This window comes from Centruroides sculpturatus, unplaced genomic scaffold (genome assembly GCF_000671375.1).
Source record: "Centruroides sculpturatus isolate CEXI.00-Female unplaced genomic scaffold, Cexi_2.0 scaffold5, whole genome shotgun sequence".
NCBI classification, from domain to species: Eukaryota; Metazoa; Arthropoda; class Arachnida; order Scorpiones; family Buthidae; genus Centruroides; species Centruroides sculpturatus.
In genome coordinates, this window is record NW_019384397.1 from 364,925 (window position 1) to 392,048 (window position 27,124).

The 27,124-nt window shown below is 27.3% G+C and overlaps 1 protein-coding gene across 1 annotated transcript in view; it reads right to left on the reverse strand.

The window, feature by feature from the left end:
• The window catches only part of LOC111618445 (U5 small nuclear ribonucleoprotein 200 kDa helicase-like), a 94,966-nt gene that overhangs the window by 42,280 nt on the left and 25,562 nt on the right, over window positions 1-27,124 (reverse strand). Inside the window, exons 4-13 of the mRNA XM_023359990.1 lie at window positions 21,282-21,299; window positions 20,000-20,117; window positions 17,406-17,598; window positions 14,944-15,002; window positions 13,319-13,414; window positions 10,471-10,505; window positions 8,111-8,282; window positions 5,517-5,709; window positions 2,385-2,443; window positions 760-855 (exon numbers count right to left, since the gene is read on the reverse strand). Of these exons, the coding sequence (XP_023215758.1) occupies window positions 760-855; window positions 2,385-2,443; window positions 5,517-5,709; window positions 8,111-8,282; window positions 10,471-10,505; window positions 13,319-13,414; window positions 14,944-15,002; window positions 17,406-17,598; window positions 20,000-20,117; window positions 21,282-21,299 (1,039 nt within the window). The remainder of the gene's footprint in view (window positions 1-759; window positions 856-2,384; window positions 2,444-5,516; window positions 5,710-8,110; window positions 8,283-10,470; window positions 10,506-13,318; window positions 13,415-14,943; window positions 15,003-17,405; window positions 17,599-19,999; window positions 20,118-21,281; window positions 21,300-27,124) is intronic.

The following is a 27,124-nucleotide window of genomic DNA, read 5'->3' on the forward strand; positions in this document are numbered from 1 at the left end:
ACCTTATCAAACTGTAATTCTGCAGTTTGATAAGGTAATGTAACACAACAGCAATATGTCAAGGAAATTGATTCAGATGGGCTTTCTATAGAAAACTAAAAATAGCAATTTTATCAGTCTTGTTGCTCATTTCACAAAGCATGAATCAGATTGCTGACATAGTATCAGTGTCAATAATAGAAAAGATTCACTCTAGAACAAGCAGTGAAGATGAGCAAAAGTTTACATCATCAATAAAGCATTCAACGAACATTCTGGAATCAACAGCATTGGATTTGATTGTGTTGTGATTAGAACAACAACAAAGAAAAAAAATTCCATCAATTCCTAAATTATTTCCTGTCATAAGAGACTAATCTTCCTTGGAAGAAAAAGATGTGCCATATGAAATATTTTTCTTCTTCTGAAAACAGTCTTTCTGCATGTAAATATTCCCTTCCATATCTGGAAAAGCACCACCAATATTTCACAAATAGACTGGCCTAGTTTGCATATGCCTACCTATGTCGATAGGTCTTAGCTAAGTTGGCCAGATTGCAATACTTTATATTCCTTAACAACAAATTTATGCAAACAATTTTCAAAGATTCCAGAGTTTTTTAATAAGCAAAACTTTTTAAAAGTTTACTTAAGGACTCCAGGAAATTAAAAAATTAATATTTATAGTTAATAATAAATTAATAAAAATTATGTTAATAAAATAATATATTAACATAAAACTATATATTATAATTAAATAAAATTTTAAATAATACTAACATTTGTGGCATGTAAAGTACTATCCACAACTGCTTCTTCTCCTTCAGTTTCATCATTGGAATCTTCTTCTTTCACTTCTCCACAAATATCATCTTCCTATTGTTGTTAAAAAAGTTTTAGATAAATATAGTAATAATGAAATATTTAATTAGAATTTCAGACAATAAGTTAGTCAGATGACTTTCATTTAATTCTTTCTTCAACATTTTCTTTGTATTTTGATTTAAAAATTGTGTGAGACTATATAAATTAAAATCTATATTTATTACTACTATTTTTTTGTTTTGGGAATTTCTAGGACAAAAAATAGTTTAAGAAGGAATAATTAAAAAAGTAAATTATTTCAGTTATCATAAATGCAATTTGTATTTTTTCTAGATTGTATATATTGTATTCTATATTTGTATTTGACTTACTAGACATCCAAAATTACATTTTAATTAGTATTACTATCTCTTAAGCATTTTGAATGATGGCTTCAGTCTACTTATCACTTTTTTCAAGTTTTATTACTTAACAATAATATTCATAAAAATTAGTTATCACAAAAATATGTTAATAGAAAATATACAATCTTTTCAAACAACATGTAAATTAATATGAATTTCTATTAATTAAATACAATGTTTAAAATAATTTTTTAGACTATTTGAAAGTTTTAAAAATAAAAAATTAGTTCATATTATTTCAACCATTATATACTTTGATTGGTGTGTGTGTGTAAAAAAAAAAAAAATACTTTCACCCATGAATTCTTGGGTTGATCCATTTACATGTATCAACCCAAGAATTTTGAAAAAAGTTGACATGAATTTTTTATCAGAAGCTATTTTATCATCAAAGAAATGATAAAAAGTTCAATGAGAAAATGTTAAAATGTGTATAATAGAATTTTTGATGATAGAAAACTAATTTTTAAAACTTAAGTCAAAAATAAATTTTTTATAACTTTAATTCTTAGAAATAGTAAACAATCTCTGATTAAAAACAATACTATCATTGGTTTTCAAATAAATGTAAAAAAGTAAAAAATGTGCCATTTTTGTATTTTATCTTCATACATACATATTTATTTATTTATTTTATTGCTTTTAATTATCATCACATGATGGTCAGATGGTTGAAGCATCTGACCATCAGCCCCCCCCATCCAGAGGGACTTGGAATAAAATCTAAATGATACAAACCCAAGAATTTTTGAGGAGTCTGTTCTAACTAGGTTAGACTTCAGCCAAAATCATGTTTGGCATCAAAAAAAGCCATCTTAGAGGGTAAAAAAAATATTTTTTTAAATTTACAATTTTAAAATTTTATTTCTAACATAATTTTTTGTGTTTACAGTTAACTTGATTAAACTGCCTACATATTTTGATCCTAAATCTAAATTACAGTTTTAAAATTTAAAAATAAACTACGATTTCAAAAACAACTGTAACACAATTTAAACAACATTTGTATTCATTTGAAAAAAAAAAAAAAAAATACAATATAAGTTAAATAATATTTTGTGATATTACCATATTAAAAATTTTACAAATTTTAAATGATAAAAATCACATTATCCAGATTTATTATTATAAAGGATATATATAAAATAAAAATTTTTAGATAAAAAAAAATCATACCTCTTCATCAGATTCTTCAAACTGAACATTAACTCCATAAGTTTCATCAATATTTTCATCTGAAATTTGAAATAACAATTATATAGTTTAGTTAAAACTTGAAAAAAAAAAATTAAATGTAATTACCTTAACTTTCAACAAAGATTTTATATTAACTACATGAATATCATTCAACATAGTTAATGTTTCAGAGTTAGAAAACAGCTTTGTATTTAAAAATAATAAAATTTTTATACATAAATCAAGTTAGAATTATTTATTAATTTTACTACATTTATTTTTCAGAAATTATTGAAATGATTCTTAAAAATAAATAAATAAATAATAATTTGATGAATTTCTTTTTACTACTATTTTATAAATTTTATAAAGATTTTTAAGTTAAAAAATAAATAAATTTTTTCTTCTACAAATAGACAAAGTGTTCTGTAATAGACTGATAGACTCAGAAGTATGATGTTCTACTTCAAGCACATAACTATGTCTTTTTAGCATCAATTTCTAATTAATTTTATTGCTGTTATATTTTACAAAAATTGATTTTGGATTGTATATTTTTAATTTTATCTGTATNTATCATTACAATAATAAATTTAGTCCTTACCTGTTGTCTGTGCTTTTTCATCAACACCATAATCAGTTATTTTTTTGCACAAGTTAACTAGAACACCTCTTCATCAGATTCTTCAAACTGAACATTAACTCCATAAGTTTCATCAATATTTTCATCTGAAATTTGAAATAACAATTATATAGTTTAGTTAAAACTTGAAAAAAAAAAATTAAATGTAATTACCTTAACTTTCAACAAAGATTTTATATTAACTACATGAATATCATTCAACATAGTTAATGTTTCAGAGTTAGAAAACAGCTTTGTATTTAAAAATAATAAAATTTTTATACATAAATCAAGTTAGAATTATTTATTAATTTTACTACATTTATTTTTCAGAAATTATTGAAATGATTCTTAAAAATAAATAAATAAATAATAATTTGATGAATTTCTTTTTACTACTATTTTATAAATTTTATAAAGATTTTTAAGTTAAAAAATAAATAAATTTTTTCTTCTACAAATAGACAAAGTGTTCTGTAATAGACTGATAGACTCAGAAGTATGATGTTCTACTTCAAGCACATAACTATGTCTTTTTAGCATCAATTTCTAATTAATTTTATTGCTGTTATATTTTACAAAAATTGATTTTGGATTGTATATTTTTAATTTTATCTGTATATGTACTTGATGATAGTTATAAACAGAATCATCTTTAACAATATTTATTAAAGCTATAATCAGACAGGAATCATTCATAGATAAAACTGCTTTTACCATTGGAACTGGTTCTCAGTCTATGGGCTACATGGCTAGAAACTACATCATGAAAACTTTTGAAATATCAGCACTGAAAATCTGATCTTAGGAAAAACTTTAGCCATCTTAGCACTATGACTAAAGATCAAGTTCTCTCTCTCTAGAAACTGAAAGGTATTTTGTCTAGTCATGATTCTTTAGCTTCAGTTACTAATGTAATATCATAGTTCTTCTTTTGTAATTATTATGAATTACAGGTTTATTTTTAGGCATAGTACCTTCTGTACAATTTTATATTTTACATGTTAACTATTAATTTTCTCTGCTTATTTTATAAAATACAATGGGTGATCGGTTAACAAACAGTTCAGATAGCGAATAAATTGGATAATGAACACTTTTGCGAAAGATTTTTATGTTCGGACAACGAATACTTCACAGAACAAACACAAAAAGAAGAGACATAAAATAACAAATACTGACTGGTTTTCCCTTGTCTACAGGTAACAATTTGAAACCTTTTGGAGTGCAAGAGATGCTCAACCCAATACCAATCAGATATTATTCCCCCAAACTTTGAAACTCTCCATTGTAATTCCAGCCTTTTGTTTACCTTTCTGACAAAAAATTTTTTATAGGCTTTGCGAGACTGTTGAGCACTCGTTAAGTTTTAAGTTTTGCATCCATTTTTATTTCCTAAAGGTGAGAGTTTAACTGTCCTATCAGATATTCATTAATGGTTTAACAACAAAATTTCAAATTTCAAACAGGCCTCACATTTACATAATTCTTTAGAGTGCTAGTTGATTTCTGTTCACTGAATTTTTGTGAGTGCTTTTCTGAACTTTTTATTTCAAAAAGACATTGATAATATTATGAAGCCTAAAAAGAGTGGTGTGTCAAGAACCTTGCTCACCTTAGAAATCAAGCAAGAGATAATAGCCAAGGTGGAGAGTGAGCAAAAGATGTCTGATGATGCTAGGCAGTATGGTTTGAACAGTAGGATAGATGCTAGGCAGTATGGTTTGAACAGTACAGTAGGCACAATCTTAGCTATGAAAGATATAATCAAGAAGACTCGAGCAGCTTAAGAAGTAACAAAAATCACATCCGAGAAACAAAGATGTGCCATCTATGAAAAAATGGAGAGATTGCTTTTAGTTTCTTATTACATGTAAATAAACATAGTAAGAAAGTATATAATTTATTTATTTATTTTTTGGGGTTTCCAGAATGAATTAATCAAATTCACATAAAAATCTATGGTAAATCGGTAATTGATTAATGAACAAGCAAAGTCTTGAAACAGATTATGTTTGTTAACTGATCACCCACTGTACTTTAGTTCTGAATTTGCATATTAAATTTACACCATCAAATCACATTCTTCCTATGCTTTGGTCTCCTATATCAGAGCAGACTGAGGAGGAGCCCAGTTGCTTTTCCTTCTCTTGATGTCATCATACCCTTGTGTCGTAAGTATAGGATAAGTTAAATAACAAAATTAAAAAAAGCAATAAATGGCCATCCTTACATAGCTTATTATTCCAAGACTAAAAATTATTAATATGTATATTTAATTTATATTGATATGAGTCTGCAACTCATTAAATGTCTATAATAAACTTTCTTAATGGTCTGATCACAGTTTGGAATACACTGAGTATCAGCATCATAATGTAGAAATTGAATTTTGGTCATATTTTGAAATGAAAAAAATTTTTAAATACAAAGACTATTTGAGAAACAATAATCATTGTATTATATATACCATGTAGTAATATCATTACAATAATAAATTTAGTCCTTACCTGTTGTCTGTGCTTTTTCATCAACACCATAATCAGTTATTTTTTTGCACAAGTTAACTAGAACAGCATATCTTTCTTCAGCTAAACCACCAAGCAAAGCTTCAGTTTCTTTTCGGCGTTCTTTATCCTTGATCTTGTCATTCTTTAGTACAGCTAAAACTTCATCTGCTGCACCACATAAGACATCTCTTGGCTGTAAAAATAATTTAACTTAGTTAAGATTTTGATTACCTTTGTAATATTTATAACATTATTAATGCTTTAATTGTTTCAACAAAAATAAATGTGTTTTTCCATGCTGTATCTTTTTTGTGGTATTAAGATAGTATCACAGAAAAATAAATTTTGGTTTTAAAACTTATTTAAATATTACAATACAAAGGTATGAATTTTATTTAATATGCATGTTTATAGAATTAAATATTGAATATGAACATTGATTTATATAACATTTTTTCTGGATTTGATAAAAATTTTTTATTAGAATTTTTAGAAATTCAATTATAATTTCTGAACAATACTCATCATCATGTAAGTTATATTATCATCAAAATTGTCTTATGTTTCACCGACATTTTTTCATAGCATAATTTATTTTAATTTTAGTATAAGTTTACTTTATACCAGAATTGTACTAAATATAAAAGTAAAATATATTTCTTGAAAAGAAAAAATGTCATTTTCTATTAAAAACAGAATAATGAAGCAAATTTTATTTATGGGTTATACTAATGCTGAGTAGTGTTATAGAATTTAATACTACTCAAAAATACAGAATTAAGAATTTCAAATCTGCTTGCTTTTATATATCATTATTTTTCCATAAAAAAGTTGTTATACCATTACTGTATAAAAATATAAGATACAATCATTTAAAAATTGAACATACATGATTGTAGAAATGTAACAGTGTTCCCAAAGAGATTTGTCTCATGGAAAGAAAGTTAGTACCTGACAACCTATCATAGCCATCACATAATGTATCCCATGACGCATAGTACATGCAAACACCACTGGTGGCAGTGTACTCACTGTCCAATCATCAAAATGAAAATCAGTAAAGACAAGCATCATGATATTCTGCATTTTTAACAACATGTATTGGAAGCAGGTAGATGAATAAACAAATGGAAGCAAAGTATTGTGATTATTGCATCATTGGAAACATGCTGACTTCCCACTACCAAAGAAGTCCAAGGCAGACAGAACAATGCGAGTAAGATAATGACGACATTGTTTTTTGATCAATATGGGCAACTTACTCATCATTGAGTTCCTGAAGAAATGAGAAACTGTAAATGATGACTGCTATGTCAAGACATTCATATAGTTGCAGTAGGTAATAAAGTCAAAATGCCTTAAGTTGCTCTCAAGGATAAAAATGATATCCTTGTCCAAGACAATGTCCAACTGCACACTGCCAATATTGTCTGTGCTACATTGCAGAAATATAGATGTGGAGTGCTCATGCAATCTTCTTAGAGTCCTGAACATGTCTCTGTACGATTTTCACGTATTTGGGTAGTTAAATTGTGTCCATAAAGTATGACAATTTCAATCAGACAATGACATGAAGGCTGCATTCAACAATGGTTCCAGCAGCAACACAGAGAATTCTTCTACAGGAGCACTCTTTGTCTAGTTTCACAGTGAGATAAGTGTCTCAACAGATGCAGCAACTACATATAGCTGACTCAGCTCAGAGTGATTTTCTATCATATGCTCGGTTTTTGAATGACTGTCTCTTATACACTTTTAATACAAACACAGTCATTCAAAATCAAGAATCAGAATAGTACTTTTGCAAGATAAACTTATAAATCTGGATTTAGCTAGTCAAAATGTATGAAAAATATTAGTGTTGAACTGAATGTTTAGCATTATTTTGTATTTGGTATGCAGACTGAATTATTCAGCCAGTTTGACAGAGAGTAAAGATGAATAGAGCAATTAACTGGCAATGATGGAGTGAGATTGGATGATAAATGAATGAATAGTAAAAACTCTAATTTTTTTTTTTTAGAGTTTTTACTACCAGTTAATCATTACTAGTTAAATGCTCTATTTGTCTTTACTCTCTGTCATGCTGATGAGGGGCTTGCATATTTGACAACACCAATAAACAATAAAGAAACCTCTTAAACAGTAAATTTGTGACTCCTTGTATGATTGGATCCCATAAGTGTGTCACAATTTCTGTATATACACTCGATTTATATATTTATATAAAGTTTATTAAGATCTTATCACTTATTGAAAAAATACTAGTTTAAAAGATTCATTTATTTTGATTTACTTTGACAAATCTGGTTGCAATGGTAATCATAGACTTTAATTTCTAGTTTAACAAATATTATAGATAATAGATTCTGTTTTACTGTGATTATTTTGGGATCTACTTAAAATAAAAACAATATCTAAAAGATTAATTTTAACTGATTAAATAAAATTTCAACAACTACAAAAAAATAAAATTAAAAGTTGTTATAATCCAAATTTTACATAAATTCACTTATTTCAAAACATTACAAATAAGAATAAAAATTTTCATATACAGATTGAATAATGTACTATAATAAATTCAATTTACAAACCTGATCGCCTAATGCCTCTTGAATAAAACTCAATAATATTTCATATGTTTGTCTGGTTTCTGTAGTTTTTGGACGATATAAAATTCCTACCATATCTTCAATGCCTTCTGATAGAAGACTTTGACCTTTTAGCTTTGCAAGGTCATATCTAGTTTCTTCTCGTTTCTGTCGTCTAAAATGTTACAAACATCATTAAAATTTAATAAATAATAAAATTATTATTAAGGAAAAACTAATTATTATATGGAAATTTAGATATTGTACAATCTACATTAAATGATAAAAATTCCAGAAAATAGAGTACAGGTATAAATTTTGATCATGATCACATAGATGTGAAACTATATGAAAAATATCATATTTGAGTCTTTTTTATATGAGAGAGTATTATTTTTCTTTTTTGCTTATGAAGAATCAGTTCAACACAATATATGAGTAAATAATTCATATAATTCACAATATGATACTAAACATTTTTATTTGAAAAATTAATAAAAGCACTTTCATTTGAATAAATAAATCAAATGTGTGAATTCAATTAATTTTTTTTGTTTCAGGAACAATAAATTGTGTTAAAGTGATTTTTCCACAGGAAAAGTTAAGTTATTAAAAAAACTGTAAATTATAATATTATAAATATTTAAAACTTTCAAATGTGCACATTCNTTTCCATTTTTAAACTTTCAATATTGCATTTTATATTAAGATAGTTTTATTTTATTTAAAAAATGATCTGAAATGTTGAAAGTTTTGAAATTGGAACAATAAATTTAGATTCTAATATATCCAAACAAAAACATCTGATATATAAAAAACTGTACCAAGTAAAAATTATAACAATTTAGACGACAATCAAATTTTTTAATCGGTGCAATTTTTTTATATCTTAAATGTTTTTGTTTGGATATCAAATGTTTTGGTTAATGATTTTTATATAACAGATGTTTAATATTTATATTGTATTACATAGATGTCAGTACATTAATACAATAAAGTCATAAAAACAATGCAGTGTAGAAATGATATTATTTATGCTAAGTTATTTATGTTTATGGATTAACATATTTCAGATTGTATTATATCAAGACCTAAAATGATCATGTACTGAACAGTTTGGTCATTGCTTGATGATAGCTGCCAATTAAACACTTTCAATATGCCATTAGTAAAATCATTATAAAAAGTTTTAATTCACATAAATTTGAGTTTTTGTTACTCAATAACATTTTGAATAAAAATCATTTGTTTCAATTTTATCCTTATTAGCATAAAATTAAGCAATAAAAATAAAATAACTCTATGGGAAACTTCTGTGAACTTTGACCTACTGACCCTAAAGTTTTGCAAGCATCTCACTGATAATGAGTGGGGCTTAAGTTTAAAATTTGAGTATTCTAGACCCAGTAGCTTTTTCTCTACAAGTGTCTGCAATGCCAGATAAAGAAAACCAACAATAACACCGCTTTTTTGGCAATTTTTTCACTTTTCAATTGATTGTATTTTGGCAACTCTTTTATAGAAAAAAATCCAGCAATAAATCATTTAACTTTCCTTGCAACATTTAGTAGTGCCATCTGTTATATTTTATTAAAAAACTTTTTATTTTTAACTATTATAAAATGACAAAAAGCTTAATTTTGATGGTAGGAATAGGTTTTATAAAAAATTGTAAATGCTAATAAGTAAAATCGTCATCAAGTCTAATCCTACTGCAGATACACACAAACCCCTTTACCTTTTACCAAAATTTAATAGCATCTATCTCCTAATAAGCAAACCTCTCTGCAAAATTTCAGAAATTTTCAACAAAAAGCACAGGCATTATTAAGTTTCAAAGAGAGTGAACAAAATCATGCTACTCACCCACCAACAGCCATATATACAAAAACCCCTAATTTATTTATTTATTTTTTGCATTTCTCAATGCTTCAAGGTCCCGAGTCCAAAAATGTAAAAATCTGGGAAGGGGTCATCATCATACTTTCCCTGTTATACATAACAGCCAAGAAAGTAAAAATTTGAAATTTTGCATACTATCCAGGAAGAAAATTATCTTTTGAACAATATACAGTAGAGCATCGATTATCCAACTCAATTGGGGACTCAGGTTGGTCGGATAACTGAAAAAATTGGATAACCAAAAAGAATGAAAAAAATACATCATCAGTATAGTATATCCCATGTAATTAGTATATCGCCATTAACCAACTTTGCGTTGAATTTTCATCAATATTAAGCCTAACAAATTTTTTTTCAAATAATAATCATTGCTGTTGTATTGTTAATTATTTTTAAATTATTTTATTGCTCACAAAACAAACCACCACTCATAATTAGAAAATTAAGTCTCATTTAAATACCTGCCTCCCTTCAATGGTTGAGCTGGCGTTGCCAGCTAAAACACGCAAAAATTTAACAAAAATAATATTAAAGTAGCCAAGACATAGCCAAATATTGTAGTGCCACATCACTAGCGGACATTTGAAATTTGCTGACTAGAACGGTCGGTTAACCGATGTGACGATTAATCGGGGGTTGGATAATCGATGCTCTACTGTATTCTGAATTCTTGTGTGTATATTATATACAGTGTAGGGCAGGGGTGTCCAACCTTTTTGTTTCTCTGGGCCGCATTGGAAGAAGTCAAGGAGTTTTGGGCCACAAGTACTGTACATATAATATATACTTGTGGCCCAATATACAAGTATATTTAAGGATTAACACATCTAGATTATAATAATAAGTATTAAAACTTTATCAAGAAAAAGGATATTTTAAAAATTACTTCTACAGACACTTTCAATTTTTACTTAGAAACAAATGGAATTTTATTTGAAAAACACAAATATTTGTTATATTTGGGTCTCTAATTAATAAAAAGCGACGAAACACCATTTTAAAGTGCATTTTTATTCAACTAATATAATTATAAATAATATGTAGCCCAAAAAGTAGCCAAAGTGCCAAATGATATTTTTTACGTCAAACAAAAAAAGTAGCCACATTTGGTGCAATGTAGCCAAATCTTGCAACGTTGGAAAAAATACTAAATAAAGCTGTAGTTGTGAATCAAAGGATTATAGACCCAAGTGCAGGGAAAGGACAAAAGATAAAAAAGTGAGAAAGGTTGGAAAATTAAGGGTCAACAGAAGCTCTATTTAACCTTTCTCACTACTACATCTTTTGTTTTTTCTCATCTTTCCCTCCTTTTCCCAAATTTGGGTCTATAATCCTTTGAGTCACAACTCCNACCCTTAAACAAAGGAAAAGTACGTCCTTTATGAAGGCATAGAGCCTTTACTACATGAAAATGAAAATTAATGAATACACTGTGTACAGTAATTTGCCTGATAAGACAGACCTCAGAAAAATACTTTATGAGACCTTTTATACTTTTATAAAGCTGTCTATAATAAAAATTAATTAACTAAGGATTTTTTTGCCCTGCCAGGGTGTGGCCGAGTTATCGAGAGCCGCGTTTTCGAGGTTCTACTGTATTGACTTTGGCATTTTGGAGTACTTTGTTCAATGGCAAAGTACTGTACTATGCATTGCACCAATCACCATCAACTTGTTTGAGAATTTCTCTTTCTTTAGGTGCAAACTTTTCTGACACCACTGCAGTCTTGTCTAAAGTGACAACATACTCTAATTTCTGACCTGCTAAATGATTCTCATAAAGCTGATGCAAGTGGTCACAATTTACCTTATGGGTCTTGTTAAGCCCACGAAGTTTGGTCTTCCATCTTGTTACTCAGTCCTATTCATTGTGGATAAAGTGGTTAACTGTAGAAACACTCAAATTTAACTGCTTGGCCATTTTTCTTTGACTAGGAGGGATTTGCTTAGAGACCATTTTTTCAACCAATGATTTTATTACTAATTGCATTTACACTGAGGTGTTCACTATCTCTCTGAAGAAAGTTGTCTTCTGGATTACCCTTACTTAGATCAATTTTGAACCATATTTTTGTCCGAGAGAAGTCCAATTTAGTAAATAATTTTAAATAGAGGTATAAAATAATCCTCCAAAGTTTTGAAGAGTAGTTACAATAACAAGTTCAGTTAGATCAGTGTTTCTCAACGGGGGCAAAATCGTCCCTATGTGGGCATTTTTCCATGTTGAGGGGGCGATTAGTAACAATTTATATTTTGGGGGCAAAAAAACAATTTTCTGTGATATAGTAAAACATTATATTAAGAATAATTAGATATTTTATTTGTTATATTGTACAATAATTAAACAAATAACATCATCCTAGTCACTAGTCTATTCAATGCAGTACGAATTTGGCGTTAGCCTTGTCCCTCGACATCAGAATTTTGTAGTGAAGGGGGCGATACTACGTAACGGTTTTATTCAAGGGGGCAACGATTCGTTAGAGGTTGAGAAACACTGAGTTAGATGAATTTGTTACTGTTCCTTAAAAATTGCTGTTGTGTTACATTACCTTATCAAACTGTAATTCTGCAGTTTGATAAGGTAATGTAACACAACAGCAATATGTCAAGGAAATTGATTCAGATGGGCTTTCTATAGAAAACTAAAAATAGCAATTTTATCAGTCTTGTTGCTCATTTCACAAAGCATGAATCAGATTGCTGACATAGTATCAGTGTCAATAATAGAAAAGATTCACTCTAGAACAAGCAGTGAAGATGAGCAAAAGTTTACATCATCAATAAAGCATTCAACGAACATTCTGGAATCAACAGCATTGGATTTGATTGTGTTGTGATTAGAACAACAACAAAGAAAAAAAATTCCATCAATTCCTAAATTATTTCCTGTCATAAGAGACTAATCTTCCTTGGAAGAAAAAGATGTGCCATATGAAATATTTTTCTTCTTCTGAAAACAGTCTTTCTGCATGTAAATATTCCCTTCCATATCTGGAAAAGCACCACCAATATTTCACAAATAGACTGGCCTAGTTTGCATATGCCTACCTATGTCGATAGGTCTTAGCTAAGTTGGCCAGATTGCAATACTTTATATTCCTTAACAACAAATTTATGCAAACAATTTTCAAAGATTCCAGAGTTTTTTAATAAGCAAAACTTTTTAAAAGTTTACTTAAGGACTCCAGGAAATTAAAAAATTAATATTTATAGTTAATAATAAATTAATAAAAATTATGTTAATAAAATAATATATTAACATAAAACTATATATTATAATTAAATAAAATTTTAAATAATACTAACATTTGTGGCATGTAAAGTACTATCCACAACTGCTTCTTCTCCTTCAGTTTCATCATTGGAATCTTCTTCTTTCACTTCTCCACAAATATCATCTTCCTATTGTTGTTAAAAAAGTTTTAGATAAATATAGTAATAATGAAATATTTAATTAGAATTTCAGACAATAAGTTAGTCAGATGACTTTCATTTAATTCTTTCTTCAACATTTTCTTTGTATTTTGATTTAAAAATTGTGTGAGACTATATAAATTAAAATCTATATTTATTACTACTATTTTTTTGTTTTGGGAATTTCTAGGACAAAAAATAGTTTAAGAAGGAATAATTAAAAAAGTAAATTATTTCAGTTATCATAAATGCAATTTGTATTTTTTCTAGATTGTATATATTGTATTCTATATTTGTATTTGACTTACTAGACATCCAAAATTACATTTTAATTAGTATTACTATCTCTTAAGCATTTTGAATGATGGCTTCAGTCTACTTATCACTTTTTTCAAGTTTTATTACTTAACAATAATATTCATAAAAATTAGTTATCACAAAAATATGTTAATAGAAAATATACAATCTTTTCAAACAACATGTAAATTAATATGAATTTCTATTAATTAAATACAATGTTTAAAATAATTTTTTAGACTATTTGAAAGTTTTAAAAATAAAAAATTAGTTCATATTATTTCAACCATTATATACTTTGATTGGTGTGTGTGTGTAAAAAAAAAAAAAATACTTTCACCCATGAATTCTTGGGTTGATCCATTTACATGTATCAACCCAAGAATTTTGAAAAAAGTTGACATGAATTTTTTATCAGAAGCTATTTTATCATCAAAGAAATGATAAAAAGTTCAATGAGAAAATGTTAAAATGTGTATAATAGAATTTTTGATGATAGAAAACTAATTTTTAAAACTTAAGTCAAAAATAAATTTTTTATAACTTTAATTCTTAGAAATAGTAAACAATCTCTGATTAAAAACAATACTATCATTGGTTTTCAAATAAATGTAAAAAAGTAAAAAATGTGCCATTTTTGTATTTTATCTTCATACATACATATTTATTTATTTATTTTATTGCTTTTAATTATCATCACATGATGGTCAGATGGTTGAAGCATCTGACCATCAGCCCCCCCCATCCAGAGGGACTTGGAATAAAATCTAAATGATACAAACCCAAGAATTTTTGAGGAGTCTGTTCTAACTAGGTTAGACTTCAGCCAAAATCATGTTTGGCATCAAAAAAAGCCATCTTAGAGGGTAAAAAAAATATTTTTTTAAATTTACAATTTTAAAATTTTATTTCTAACATAATTTTTTGTGTTTACAGTTAACTTGATTAAACTGCCTACATATTTTGATCCTAAATCTAAATTACAGTTTTAAAATTTAAAAATAAACTACGATTTCAAAAACAACTGTAACACAATTTAAACAACATTTGTATTCATTTGAAAAAAAAAAAAAAAAATACAATATAAGTTAAATAATATTTTGTGATATTACCATATTAAAAATTTTACAAATTTTAAATGATAAAAATCACATTATCCAGATTTATTATTATAAAGGATATATATAAAATAAAAATTTTTAGATAAAAAAAAATCATACCTCTTCATCAGATTCTTCAAACTGAACATTAACTCCATAAGTTTCATCAATATTTTCATCTGAAATTTGAAATAACAATTATATAGTTTAGTTAAAACTTGAAAAAAAAAAATTAAATGTAATTACCTTAACTTTCAACAAAGATTTTATATTAACTACATGAATATCATTCAACATAGTTAATGTTTCAGAGTTAGAAAACAGCTTTGTATTTAAAAATAATAAAATTTTTATACATAAATCAAGTTAGAATTATTTATTAATTTTACTACATTTATTTTTCAGAAATTATTGAAATGATTCTTAAAAATAAATAAATAAATAATAATTTGATGAATTTCTTTTTACTACTATTTTATAAATTTTATAAAGATTTTTAAGTTAAAAAATAAATAAATTTTTTCTTCTACAAATAGACAAAGTGTTCTGTAATAGACTGATAGACTCAGAAGTATGATGTTCTACTTCAAGCACATAACTATGTCTTTTTAGCATCAATTTCTAATTAATTTTATTGCTGTTATATTTTACAAAAATTGATTTTGGATTGTATATTTTTAATTTTATCTGTATATGTACTTGATGATAGTTATAAACAGAATCATCTTTAACAATATTTATTAAAGCTATAATCAGACAGGAATCATTCATAGATAAAACTGCTTTTACCATTGGAACTGGTTCTCAGTCTATGGGCTACATGGCTAGAAACTACATCATGAAAACTTTTGAAATATCAGCACTGAAAATCTGATCTTAGGAAAAACTTTAGCCATCTTAGCACTATGACTAAAGATCAAGTTCTCTCTCTCTAGAAACTGAAAGGTATTTTGTCTAGTCATGATTCTTTAGCTTCAGTTACTAATGTAATATCATAGTTCTTCTTTTGTAATTATTATGAATTACAGGTTTATTTTTAGGCATAGTACCTTCTGTACAATTTTATATTTTACATGTTAACTATTAATTTTCTCTGCTTATTTTATAAAATACAATGGGTGATCGGTTAACAAACAGTTCAGATAGCGAATAAATTGGATAATGAACACTTTTGCGAAAGATTTTTATGTTCGGACAACGAATACTTCACAGAACAAACACAAAAAGAAGAGACATAAAATAACAAATACTGACTGGTTTTCCCTTGTCTACAGGTAACAATTTGAAACCTTTTGGAGTGCAAGAGATGCTCAACCCAATACCAATCAGATATTATTCCCCCAAACTTTGAAACTCTCCATTGTAATTCCAGCCTTTTGTTTACCTTTCTGACAAAAAATTTTTTATAGGCTTTGCGAGACTGTTGAGCACTCGTTAAGTTTTAAGTTTTGCATCCATTTTTATTTCCTAAAGGTGAGAGTTTAACTGTCCTATCAGATATTCATTAATGGTTTAACAACAAAATTTCAAATTTCAAACAGGCCTCACATTTACATAATTCTTTAGAGTGCTAGTTGATTTCTGTTCACTGAATTTTTGTGAGTGCTTTTCTGAACTTTTTATTTCAAAAAGACATTGATAATATTATGAAGCCTAAAAAGAGTGGTGTGTCAAGAACCTTGCTCACCTTAGAAATCAAGCAAGAGATAATAGCCAAGGTGGAGAGTGAGCAAAAGATGTCTGATGATGCTAGGCAGTATGGTTTGAACAGTAGGATAGATGCTAGGCAGTATGGTTTGAACAGTACAGTAGGCACAATCTTAGCTATGAAAGATATAATCAAGAAGACTCGAGCAGCTTAAGAAGTAACAAAAATCACATCCGAGAAACAAAGATGTGCCATCTATGAAAAAATGGAGAGATTGCTTTTAGTTTCTTATTACATGTAAATAAACATAGTAAGAAAGTATATAATTTATTTATTTATTTTTTGGGGTTTCCAGAATGAATTAATCAAATTCACATAAAAATCTATGGTAAATCGGTAATTGATTAATGAACAAGCAAAGTCTTGAAACAGATTATGTTTGTTAACTGATCACCCACTGTACTTTAGTTCTGAATTTGCATATTAAATTTACACCATCAAATCACATTCTTCCTATGCTTTGGTCTCCTATATCAGAGCAGACTGAGGAGGAGCCCAGTTGCTTTTCCTTCTCTTGATGTCATCATACCCTTGTGTCGTAAGTATAGGATAAGTTAAATAACAAAATTAAAAAAAGCAATAAATGGCCATCCTTACATAGCTTATTATTCCAAGACTAAAAATTATTAATATGTATATTTAATTTATATTGATATGAGTCTGCAACTCATTAAATGTCTATAATAAACTTTCTTAATGGTCTGATCACAGTTTGGAATACACTGAGTATCAGCATCATAATGTAGAAATTGAATTTTGGTCATATTTTGAAATGAAAAAAATTTTTAAATACAAAGACTATTTGAGAAACAATAATCATTGTATTATATATACCATGTAGTAATATCATTACAATAATAAATTTAGTCCTTACCTGTTGTCTGTGCTTTTTCATCAACACCATAATCAGTTATTTTTTTGCACAAGTTAACTAGAACAGCATATCTTTCTTCAGCTAAACCACCAAGCAAAGCTTCAGTTTCTTTTCGGCGTTCTTTATCCTTGATCTTGTCATTCTTTAGTACAGCTAAAACTTCATCTGCTGCACCACATAAGACATCTCTTGGCTGTAAAAATAATTTAACTTAGTTAAGATTTTGATTACCTTTGTAATATTTATAACATTATTAATGCTTTAATTGTTTCAACAAAAATAAATGTGTTTTTCCATGCTGTATCTTTTTTGTGGTATTAAGATAGTATCACAGAAAAATAAATTTTGGTTTTAAAACTTATTTAAATATTACAATACAAAGGTATGAATTTTATTTAATATGCATGTTTATAGAATTAAATATTGAATATGAACATTGATTTATATAACATTTTTTCTGGATTTGATAAAAATTTTTTATTAGAATTTTTAGAAATTCAATTATAATTTCTGAACAATACTCATCATCATGTAAGTTATATTATCATCAAAATTGTCTTATGTTTCACCGACATTTTTTCATAGCATAATTTATTTTAATTTTAGTATAAGTTTACTTTATACCAGAATTGTACTAAATATAAAAGTAAAATATATTTCTTGAAAAGAAAAAATGTCATTTTCTATTAAAAACAGAATAATGAAGCAAATTTTATTTATGGGTTATACTAATGCTGAGTAGTGTTATAGAATTTAATACTACTCAAAAATACAGAATTAAGAATTTCAAATCTGCTTGCTTTTATATATCATTATTTTTCCATAAAAAAGTTGTTATACCATTACTGTATAAAAATATAAGATACAATCATTTAAAAATTGAACATACATGATTGTAGAAATGTAACAGTGTTCCCAAAGAGATTTGTCTCATGGAAAGAAAGTTAGTACCTGACAACCTATCATAGCCATCACATAATGTATCCCATGACGCATAGTACATGCAAACACCACTGGTGGCAGTGTACTCACTGTCCAATCATCAAAATGAAAATCAGTAAAGACAAGCATCATGATATTCTGCATTTTTAACAACATGTATTGGAAGCAGGTAGATGAATAAACAAATGGAAGCAAAGTATTGTGATTATTGCATCATTGGAAACATGCTGACTTCCCACTACCAAAGAAGTCCAAGGCAGACAGAACAATGCGAGTAAGATAATGACGACATTGTTTTTTGATCAATATGGGCAACTTACTCATCATTGAGTTCCTGAAGAAATGAGAAACTGTAAATGATGACTGCTATGTCAAGACATTCATATAGTTGCAGTAGGTAATAAAGTCAAAATGCCTTAAGTTGCTCTCAAGGATAAAAATGATATCCTTGTCCAAGACAATGTCCAACTGCACACTGCCAATATTGTCTGTGCTACATTGCAGAAATATAGATGTGGAGTGCTCATGCAATCTTCTTAGAGTCCTGAACATGTCTCTGTACGATTTTCACGTATTTGGGTAGTTAAATTGTGTCCATAAAGTATGACAATTTCAATCAGACAATGACATGAAGGCTGCATTCAACAATGGTTCCAGCAGCAACACAGAGAATTCTTCTACAGGAGCACTCTTTGTCTAGTTTCACAGTGAGATAAGTGTCTCAACAGATGCAGCAACTACATATAGCTGACTCAGCTCAGAGTGATTTTCTATCATATGCTCGGTTTTTGAATGACTGTCTCTTATACACTTTTAATACAAACACAGTCATTCAAAATCAAGAATCAGAATAGTACTTTTGCAAGATAAACTTATAAATCTGGATTTAGCTAGTCAAAATGTATGAAAAATATTAGTGTTGAACTGAATGTTTAGCATTATTTTGTATTTGGTATGCAGACTGAATTATTCAGCCAGTTTGACAGAGAGTAAAGATGAATAGAGCAATTAACTGGCAATGATGGAGTGAGATTGGATGATAAATGAATGAATAGTAAAAACTCTAATTTTTTTTTTTTAGAGTTTTTACTACCAGTTAATCATTACTAGTTAAATGCTCTATTTGTCTTTACTCTCTGTCATGCTGATGAGGGGCTTGCATATTTGACAACACCAATAAACAATAAAGAAACCTCTTAAACAGTAAATTTGTGACTCCTTGTATGATTGGATCCCATAAGTGTGTCACAATTTCTGTATATACACTCGATTTATATATTTATATAAAGTTTATTAAGATCTTATCACTTATTGAAAAAATACTAGTTTAAAAGATTCATTTATTTTGATTTACTTTGACAAATCTGGTTGCAATGGTAATCATAGACTTTAATTTCTAGTTTAACAAATATTATAGATAATAGATTCTGTTTTACTGTGATTATTTTGGGATCTACTTAAAATAAAAACAATATCTAAAAGATTAATTTTAACTGATTAAATAAAATTTCAACAACTACAAAAAAATAAAATTAAAAGTTGTTATAATCCAAATTTTACATAAATTCACTTATTTCAAAACATTACAAATAAGAATAAAAATTTTCATATACAGATTGAATAATGTACTATAATAAATTCAATTTACAAACCTGATCGCCTAATGCCTCTTGAATAAAACTCAATAATATTTCATATGTTTGTCTGGTTTCTGTAGTTTTTGGACGATATAAAATTCCTACCATATCTTCAATGCCTTCTGATAGAAGACTTTGACCTTTTAGCTTTGCAAGGTCATATCTAGTTTCTTCTCGTTTCTGTCGTCTAAAATGTTACAAACATCATTAAAATTTAATAAATAATAAAATTATTATTAAGGAAAAACTAATTATTATATGGAAATTTAGATATTGTACAATCTACATTAAATGATAAAAATTCCAGAAAATAGAGTACAGGTATAAATTTTGATCATGATCACATAGATGTGAAACTATATGAAAAATATCATATTTGAGTCTTTTTTATATGAGAGAGTATTATTTTTCTTTTTTGCTTATGAAGAATCAGTTCAACACAATATATGAGTAAATAATTCATATAATTCACAATATGATACTAAACATTTTTATTTGAAAAATTAATAAAAGCACTTTCATTTGAATAAATAAATCAAATGTGTGAATTCAATTAATTTTTTTTGTTTCAGGAACAATAAATTGTGTTAAAGTGATTTTTCCACAGGAAAAGTTAAGTTATTAAAAAAACTGTAAATTATAATATTATAAATATTTAAAACTTTCAAATGTGCACATTCAATTTTTTTTCAATTTAGATTCAATCAAAGAGGATTAATTTGTGTGTTTAAATGAAAATACTTTTAGTATTTTTTGGACAATTCTAATTAGAACAAATACACTATTTATACTTGATATAAACAGAAATAAAAACCTCAGTAATAATTTCTAGTTTAATGTTCACAGCTTGTACTCATCTACAATATCTTCAAGTCTTAAAATTTGTGAGTCTAAGTATCATATATACTAATGTATAAGACAAGAACCAAATTTCAGTCTGTATTCCATGTGTGGTGGCTCTTATTAATTGTACAAAATAAGCACATCTTAAATAACTTAACTTCAGTAATAAATTTTAATGGATCAAAATAAAAATTTAAACTCAAAGAAAATAATAAAATAACATAATACATAAGATAACAATAAATACAAAAATATAAACAATATAATGTAAACAAAGTAAAAGTACATACAACATTGTAGGACTAAGCAAAATTTAGGAGTTTTTACAATGATTTTCATGCTGTCAATAGAGGCAGTGTCCTTGTGATTGATACAGTACCATTTATTTTCTTTATGAATTATATGTATTTTATTCATGTTTGTCATTAGATTATTTATAGTGATGAGATGGTACCTTCCCTTGATTCCATTTCTGCTGAAAACTCCTGATTCTAATTCCTTTAAATACTTTCTAAATTTTAGTTTAGAACTAAACTAAACTTTAGAAAAATTAATGATTTATGTTATGAGCATGGTCCATTGATTAATTAATAAACAAGCTTAATAATGAAAAATGATTGGAAAAACCAGAATCAATATTTCAAAAGAAACCCAAAAATTTTCCATTTATATATGGATATGCATGCTTTTGTTGTGTTCTACACAACAAAAACATGCATAACCATTTATAAATGGAAGCTAAGAATAATATTTTTGTATAGTGCAGCTGATGGGATAGTTTTTTGAATAAAAGGGAATTAACTAATTCCCTTTTATTCAAAAAACTATCTTATGAACTACTCATGCTATCATTGGGGTAGGGAGAAGGTAAATGAGAAGATGCACTTCTTTTTTTCCCAAGCTTATCACAATCAGCATTCATCTTAAATATTTTAATTCCATTGTATTTAACACTAAATGATGTTCAGTAAATGGTGCAATGAGCTGAATAAATATCACCATCATTAAGAGTTAATCAATTTTTGAATTCATCCACTTGAACCCAGATTTCTCTAAATGTATACTTGTGTGAACTTTTCTTCAAAGAAAAAAAATCAGATGAATATTTAGACTTATTCATCTTGAAAAAATCAATTTATAAAACTCAAAATAACAGTAAACTTAGCACAAACAAGTATTTTTACTTAGAATCAAGTGAATTACATTTAAAAATTTAATGTAGTACAGGCATCATGTGTGAATCATAACAACTTTCATAATTTTAACAAGAAAGTCATCTATCCTATTGTTATAAGTAAACTTACTGAATATTAAAAATAATTTTATATAATATTTTTTCAATTAAAATATAATTTTGCTTATATTTTAAACCATTTCACTGACATTTAAATATTTTTGCCAACCACCAGCTTTGATTTAAAATTACCGGTCAAGCTGACTCAATGTCACTCTGTCGCTTTTAAAATGGGAACAGTTAGTATTGACCACGTGCAACTTCTCATTGCACTAACTACATGAAAGAAAAGTCCTCCAAGACAAACATCACCCCATGTATGGGGGTTTCACATACTCTCTGCTTTATCAACACAAAAGTTTCCAATAAACTAATACTTAATCGTTAATATCGTAAATTTAATCTTCAACCAAAACAAATAATGTTATTATTAAATATGGAAGAATCATTTTAGGAATCAGAAACTGTGATGAATTTGCTCAATTTTTCCAATTCTGATTAATTGTCTCATCACTAGTTATTTATATTTTTATTTCTGTTTAGTTTAAATTTTATGCATGTTCTATTTTATTTAGGACGCTTTGTGTTCTTTTTCATTTAGATTTTATATTGTTCCAAATGATGAACACCTAAAAACTTATTCTTTAAAGCTGGAACTTTTTTTCAAAAGATTGATATTAAACTGTCCTTTTTGCATGTTTTTAGCACTTCAGATATAAATGAGAAGCAAATGTTTTCAGTCTCTTTCAGGAATCAGCGTCATTTTATCAAAGCTAAAAACTCTCCAATAAAAAGCTGGTCTCTGAAAAAGGTCGAAAACATTTGCTTCTCATTCATATCTGAAGTGTTAAAAATGTACAAAAAAGGTCAGTTTAATAGCAATGTTTTTCAAGAAGACCTATATGACTAGGTTTGAAAATGTGTTTGGTCCATTAAATTTATTACTAAATAAAATAAATCCCACCTTTATCTATCCAGCAATAAATATGTAATAATATAAAAACATTTTTATATTATTAAATATTTATTGCTGGATAGATAAAGGTGGAATTTATTTTATTTATTCAAATTCCAGTAGATTTTATTTTTGAATTTATTACTACAGTTATTAAAGGTATGCTTATTTCATTCAGTTACTTATCCAGTTTTGGAAATTCTTGTGTGTCTTATTGGTTTTATAAAATGACCCTCCAAAATTCTAAACCTACAGATCAAAATCAAACTTGAGGTTAGGCTACAGCTCCATTTATAATATTATTCAAAATTATAAAAGTAAGAATTTTAAATCTGCTTGTTTTTATGTATTATAATATCATTATTTTTCCATAAACAAGTTATTCTACTATTATTCTATCAAAACACAAATAAAAACTATTCTGATCAACCAGCTCAACCTAAAATATTATTCTGATCAACAGAATAGTATTTTTGCAAGGGCCTATAAATCTGGATTTAGCTAAAGCCAAAATGTATAAAAAGTACTAATTTTCACTAACTGTACTACTATTAAACTAATTATAAAATTAATTATGTCACCTTACTCTGATCATTACAAGTTAGCAATTTACTTCTGTCATCCATTGAATTTTATAAACTGGTTCTAATGTACTACTACAATGCAAATTTTTCAATACTGACAAAGAGACCCTATGGCTTTGGGGAAATGGATTTTGATGAACTTTGGTGTAGAGATAGTACACTATGTGAGTGTACTACCTGTAAAATATTAAAGTGCAACACTCAAATATATTCGAGAAAAACGAACTTAAAGTTTTTTTAGCACTATATATAAGTTATGCTTAAGCATCCCTTGGCTGATTGGTAATGTTCCTGGCTCGTACACTTGAGTGCTTGGGTTCAATTCCCTTCTGTATACTTTTTTTTTTAATTCATAAATACTTATAATGTATTTTTTATTTACTCATTTATTTATTTCTTATTATTTAATTTAATTTCTACTATTCCAAGTCTAATATTTTTACTTTTGTTGACAATAACAGTGCATTCTTGACACTTAGATGGGAAAGTTGACACAAGTGTCAAGAATGCACTTATGTGTTTCCCCAAAGCTGTAGTGTCTCCTTGTGAGTACTGCTAAAGCTTTATTGTTTTTTAAAACTCATAATATTAATTAAAAATAACATCAGTAACATCTTCATTATTAAAATAATTACTTTGCTTTCTTTTCTTCAGATTTTGCAGGTTTTGTTCTCTGATAACGATCCCCCATTCTAGATCCTTCCAACTTCCCAACCAATGATACAACTTCACCAGTAGCTTCATCTCTTGGTCTTCTTTCAATAAGACGTGTATCAGCTTGAAGTACAAGATTTGAATTCTGCAATTTTAAAAAATTAAACTTTAAACATAAAGTAACAAATTTATCAATTAAAATTCTTTATAGGAATTACTACTACAATCAATATTAAATCAAATAAACAAAAAAAATTTTTTTGTTGTGTACACAATGTATAGAATATATAGCTGCCATCAAACATGAATCATATATTAAGATAGATTAATCATAATAACCAAATTTTTAGAAAAATCACTTTAATCAATTAAATATTTTCCATTTTTAAACTTTCAATATTGCATTTTATATTAAGATAGTTTTATTTTATTTAAAAAATGATCTGAAATGTTGAAAGTTTTGAAATTGGAACAATAAATTTAGATTCTAATATATCCAAACAAAAACATCTGATATATAAAAAACTGTACCAAGTAAAAATTATAACAATTTAGACGACAATCAAATTTTTTAATCGGTGCAATTTTTTTATATCTTAAATGTTTTTGTTTGGATATCAAATGTTTTGGTTAATGATTTTTATATAACAGATGTTTAATATTTATATTGTATTACATAGATGTCAGTACATTAATACAATAAAGTCATAAAAACAATGCAGTGTAGAAATGATATTATTTATGCTAAGTTATTTATGTTTATGGATTAACATATTTCAGATTGTATTATATCAAGACCTAAAATGATCATGTACTGAACAGTTTGGTCATTGCTTGATGATAGCTGCCAATTAAACACTTTCAATATGCCATTAGTAAAATCATTATAAAAAGTTTTAATTCACATAAATTTGAGTTTTTGTTACTCAATAACATTTTGAATAAAAATCATTTGTTTCAATTTTATCCTTATTAGCATAAAATTAAGCAATAAAAATAAAATAACTCTATGGGAAACTTCTGTGAACTTTGACCTACTGACCCTAAAGTTTTGCAAGCATCTCACTGATAATGAGTGGGGCTTAAGTTTAAAATTTGAGTATTCTAGACCCAGTAGCTTTTTCTCTACAAGTGTCTGCAATGCCAGATAAAGAAAACCAACAATAACACCGCTTTTTTGGCAATTTTTTCACTTTTCAATTGATTGTATTTTGGCAACTCTTTTATAGAAAAAAATCCAGCAATAAATCATTTAACTTTCCTTGCAACATTTAGTAGTGCCATCTGTTATATTTTATTAAAAAACTTTTTATTTTTAACTATTATAAAATGACAAAAAGCTTAATTTTGATGGTAGGAATAGGTTTTATAAAAAATTGTAAATGCTAATAAGTAAAATCGTCATCAAGTCTAATCCTACTGCAGATACACACAAACCCCTTTACCTTTTACCAAAATTTAATAGCATCTATCTCCTAATAAGCAAACCTCTCTGCAAAATTTCAGAAATTTTCAACAAAAAGCACAGGCATTATTAAGTTTCAAAGAGAGTGAACAAAATCATGCTACTCACCCACCAACAGCCATATATACAAAAACCCCTAATTTATTTATTTATTTTTTGCATTTCTCAATGCTTCAAGGTCCCGAGTCCAAAAATGTAAAAATCTGGGAAGGGGTCATCATCATACTTTCCCTGTTATACATAACAGCCAAGAAAGTAAAAATTTGAAATTTTGCATACTATCCAGGAAGAAAATTATCTTTTGAACAATATACAGTAGAGCATCGATTATCCAACTCAATTGGGGACTCAGGTTGGTCGGATAACTGAAAAAATTGGATAACCAAAAAGAATGAAAAAAATACATCATCAGTATAGTATATCCCATGTAATTAGTATATCGCCATTAACCAACTTTGCGTTGAATTTTCATCAATATTAAGCCTAACAAATTTTTTTTCAAATAATAATCATTGCTGTTGTATTGTTAATTATTTTTAAATTATTTTATTGCTCACAAAACAAACCACCACTCATAATTAGAAAATTAAGTCTCATTTAAATACCTGCCTCCCTTCAATGGTTGAGCTGGCGTTGCCAGCTAAAACACGCAAAAATTTAACAAAAATAATATTAAAGTAGCCAAGACATAGCCAAATATTGTAGTGCCACATCACTAGCGGACATTTGAAATTTGCTGACTAGAACGGTCGGTTAACCGATGTGACGATTAATCGGGGGTTGGATAATCGATGCTCTACTGTATTCTGAATTCTTGTGTGTATATTATATACAGTGTAGGGCAGGGGTGTCCAACCTTTTTGTTTCTCTGGGCCGCATTGGAAGAAGTCAAGGAGTTTTGGGCCACAAGTACTGTACATATAATATATACTTGTGGCCCAATATACAAGTATATTTAAGGATTAACACATCTAGATTATAATAATAAGTATTAAAACTTTATCAAGAAAAAGGATATTTTAAAAATTACTTCTACAGACACTTTCAATTTTTACTTAGAAACAAATGGAATTTTATTTGAAAAACACAAATATTTGTTATATTTGGGTCTCTAATTAATAAAAAGCGACGAAACACCATTTTAAAGTGCATTTTTATTCAACTAATATAATTATAAATAATATGTAGCCCAAAAAGTAGCCAAAGTGCCAAATGATATTTTTTACGTCAAACAAAAAAAGTAGCCACATTTGGTGCAATGTAGCCAAATCTTGCAACGTTGGAAAAAATACTAAATAAAGCTGTAGTTGTGAATCAAAGGATTATAGACCCAAGTGCAGGGAAAGGACAAAAGATAAAAAAGTGAGAAAGGTTGGAAAATTAAGGGTCAACAGAAGCTCTATTT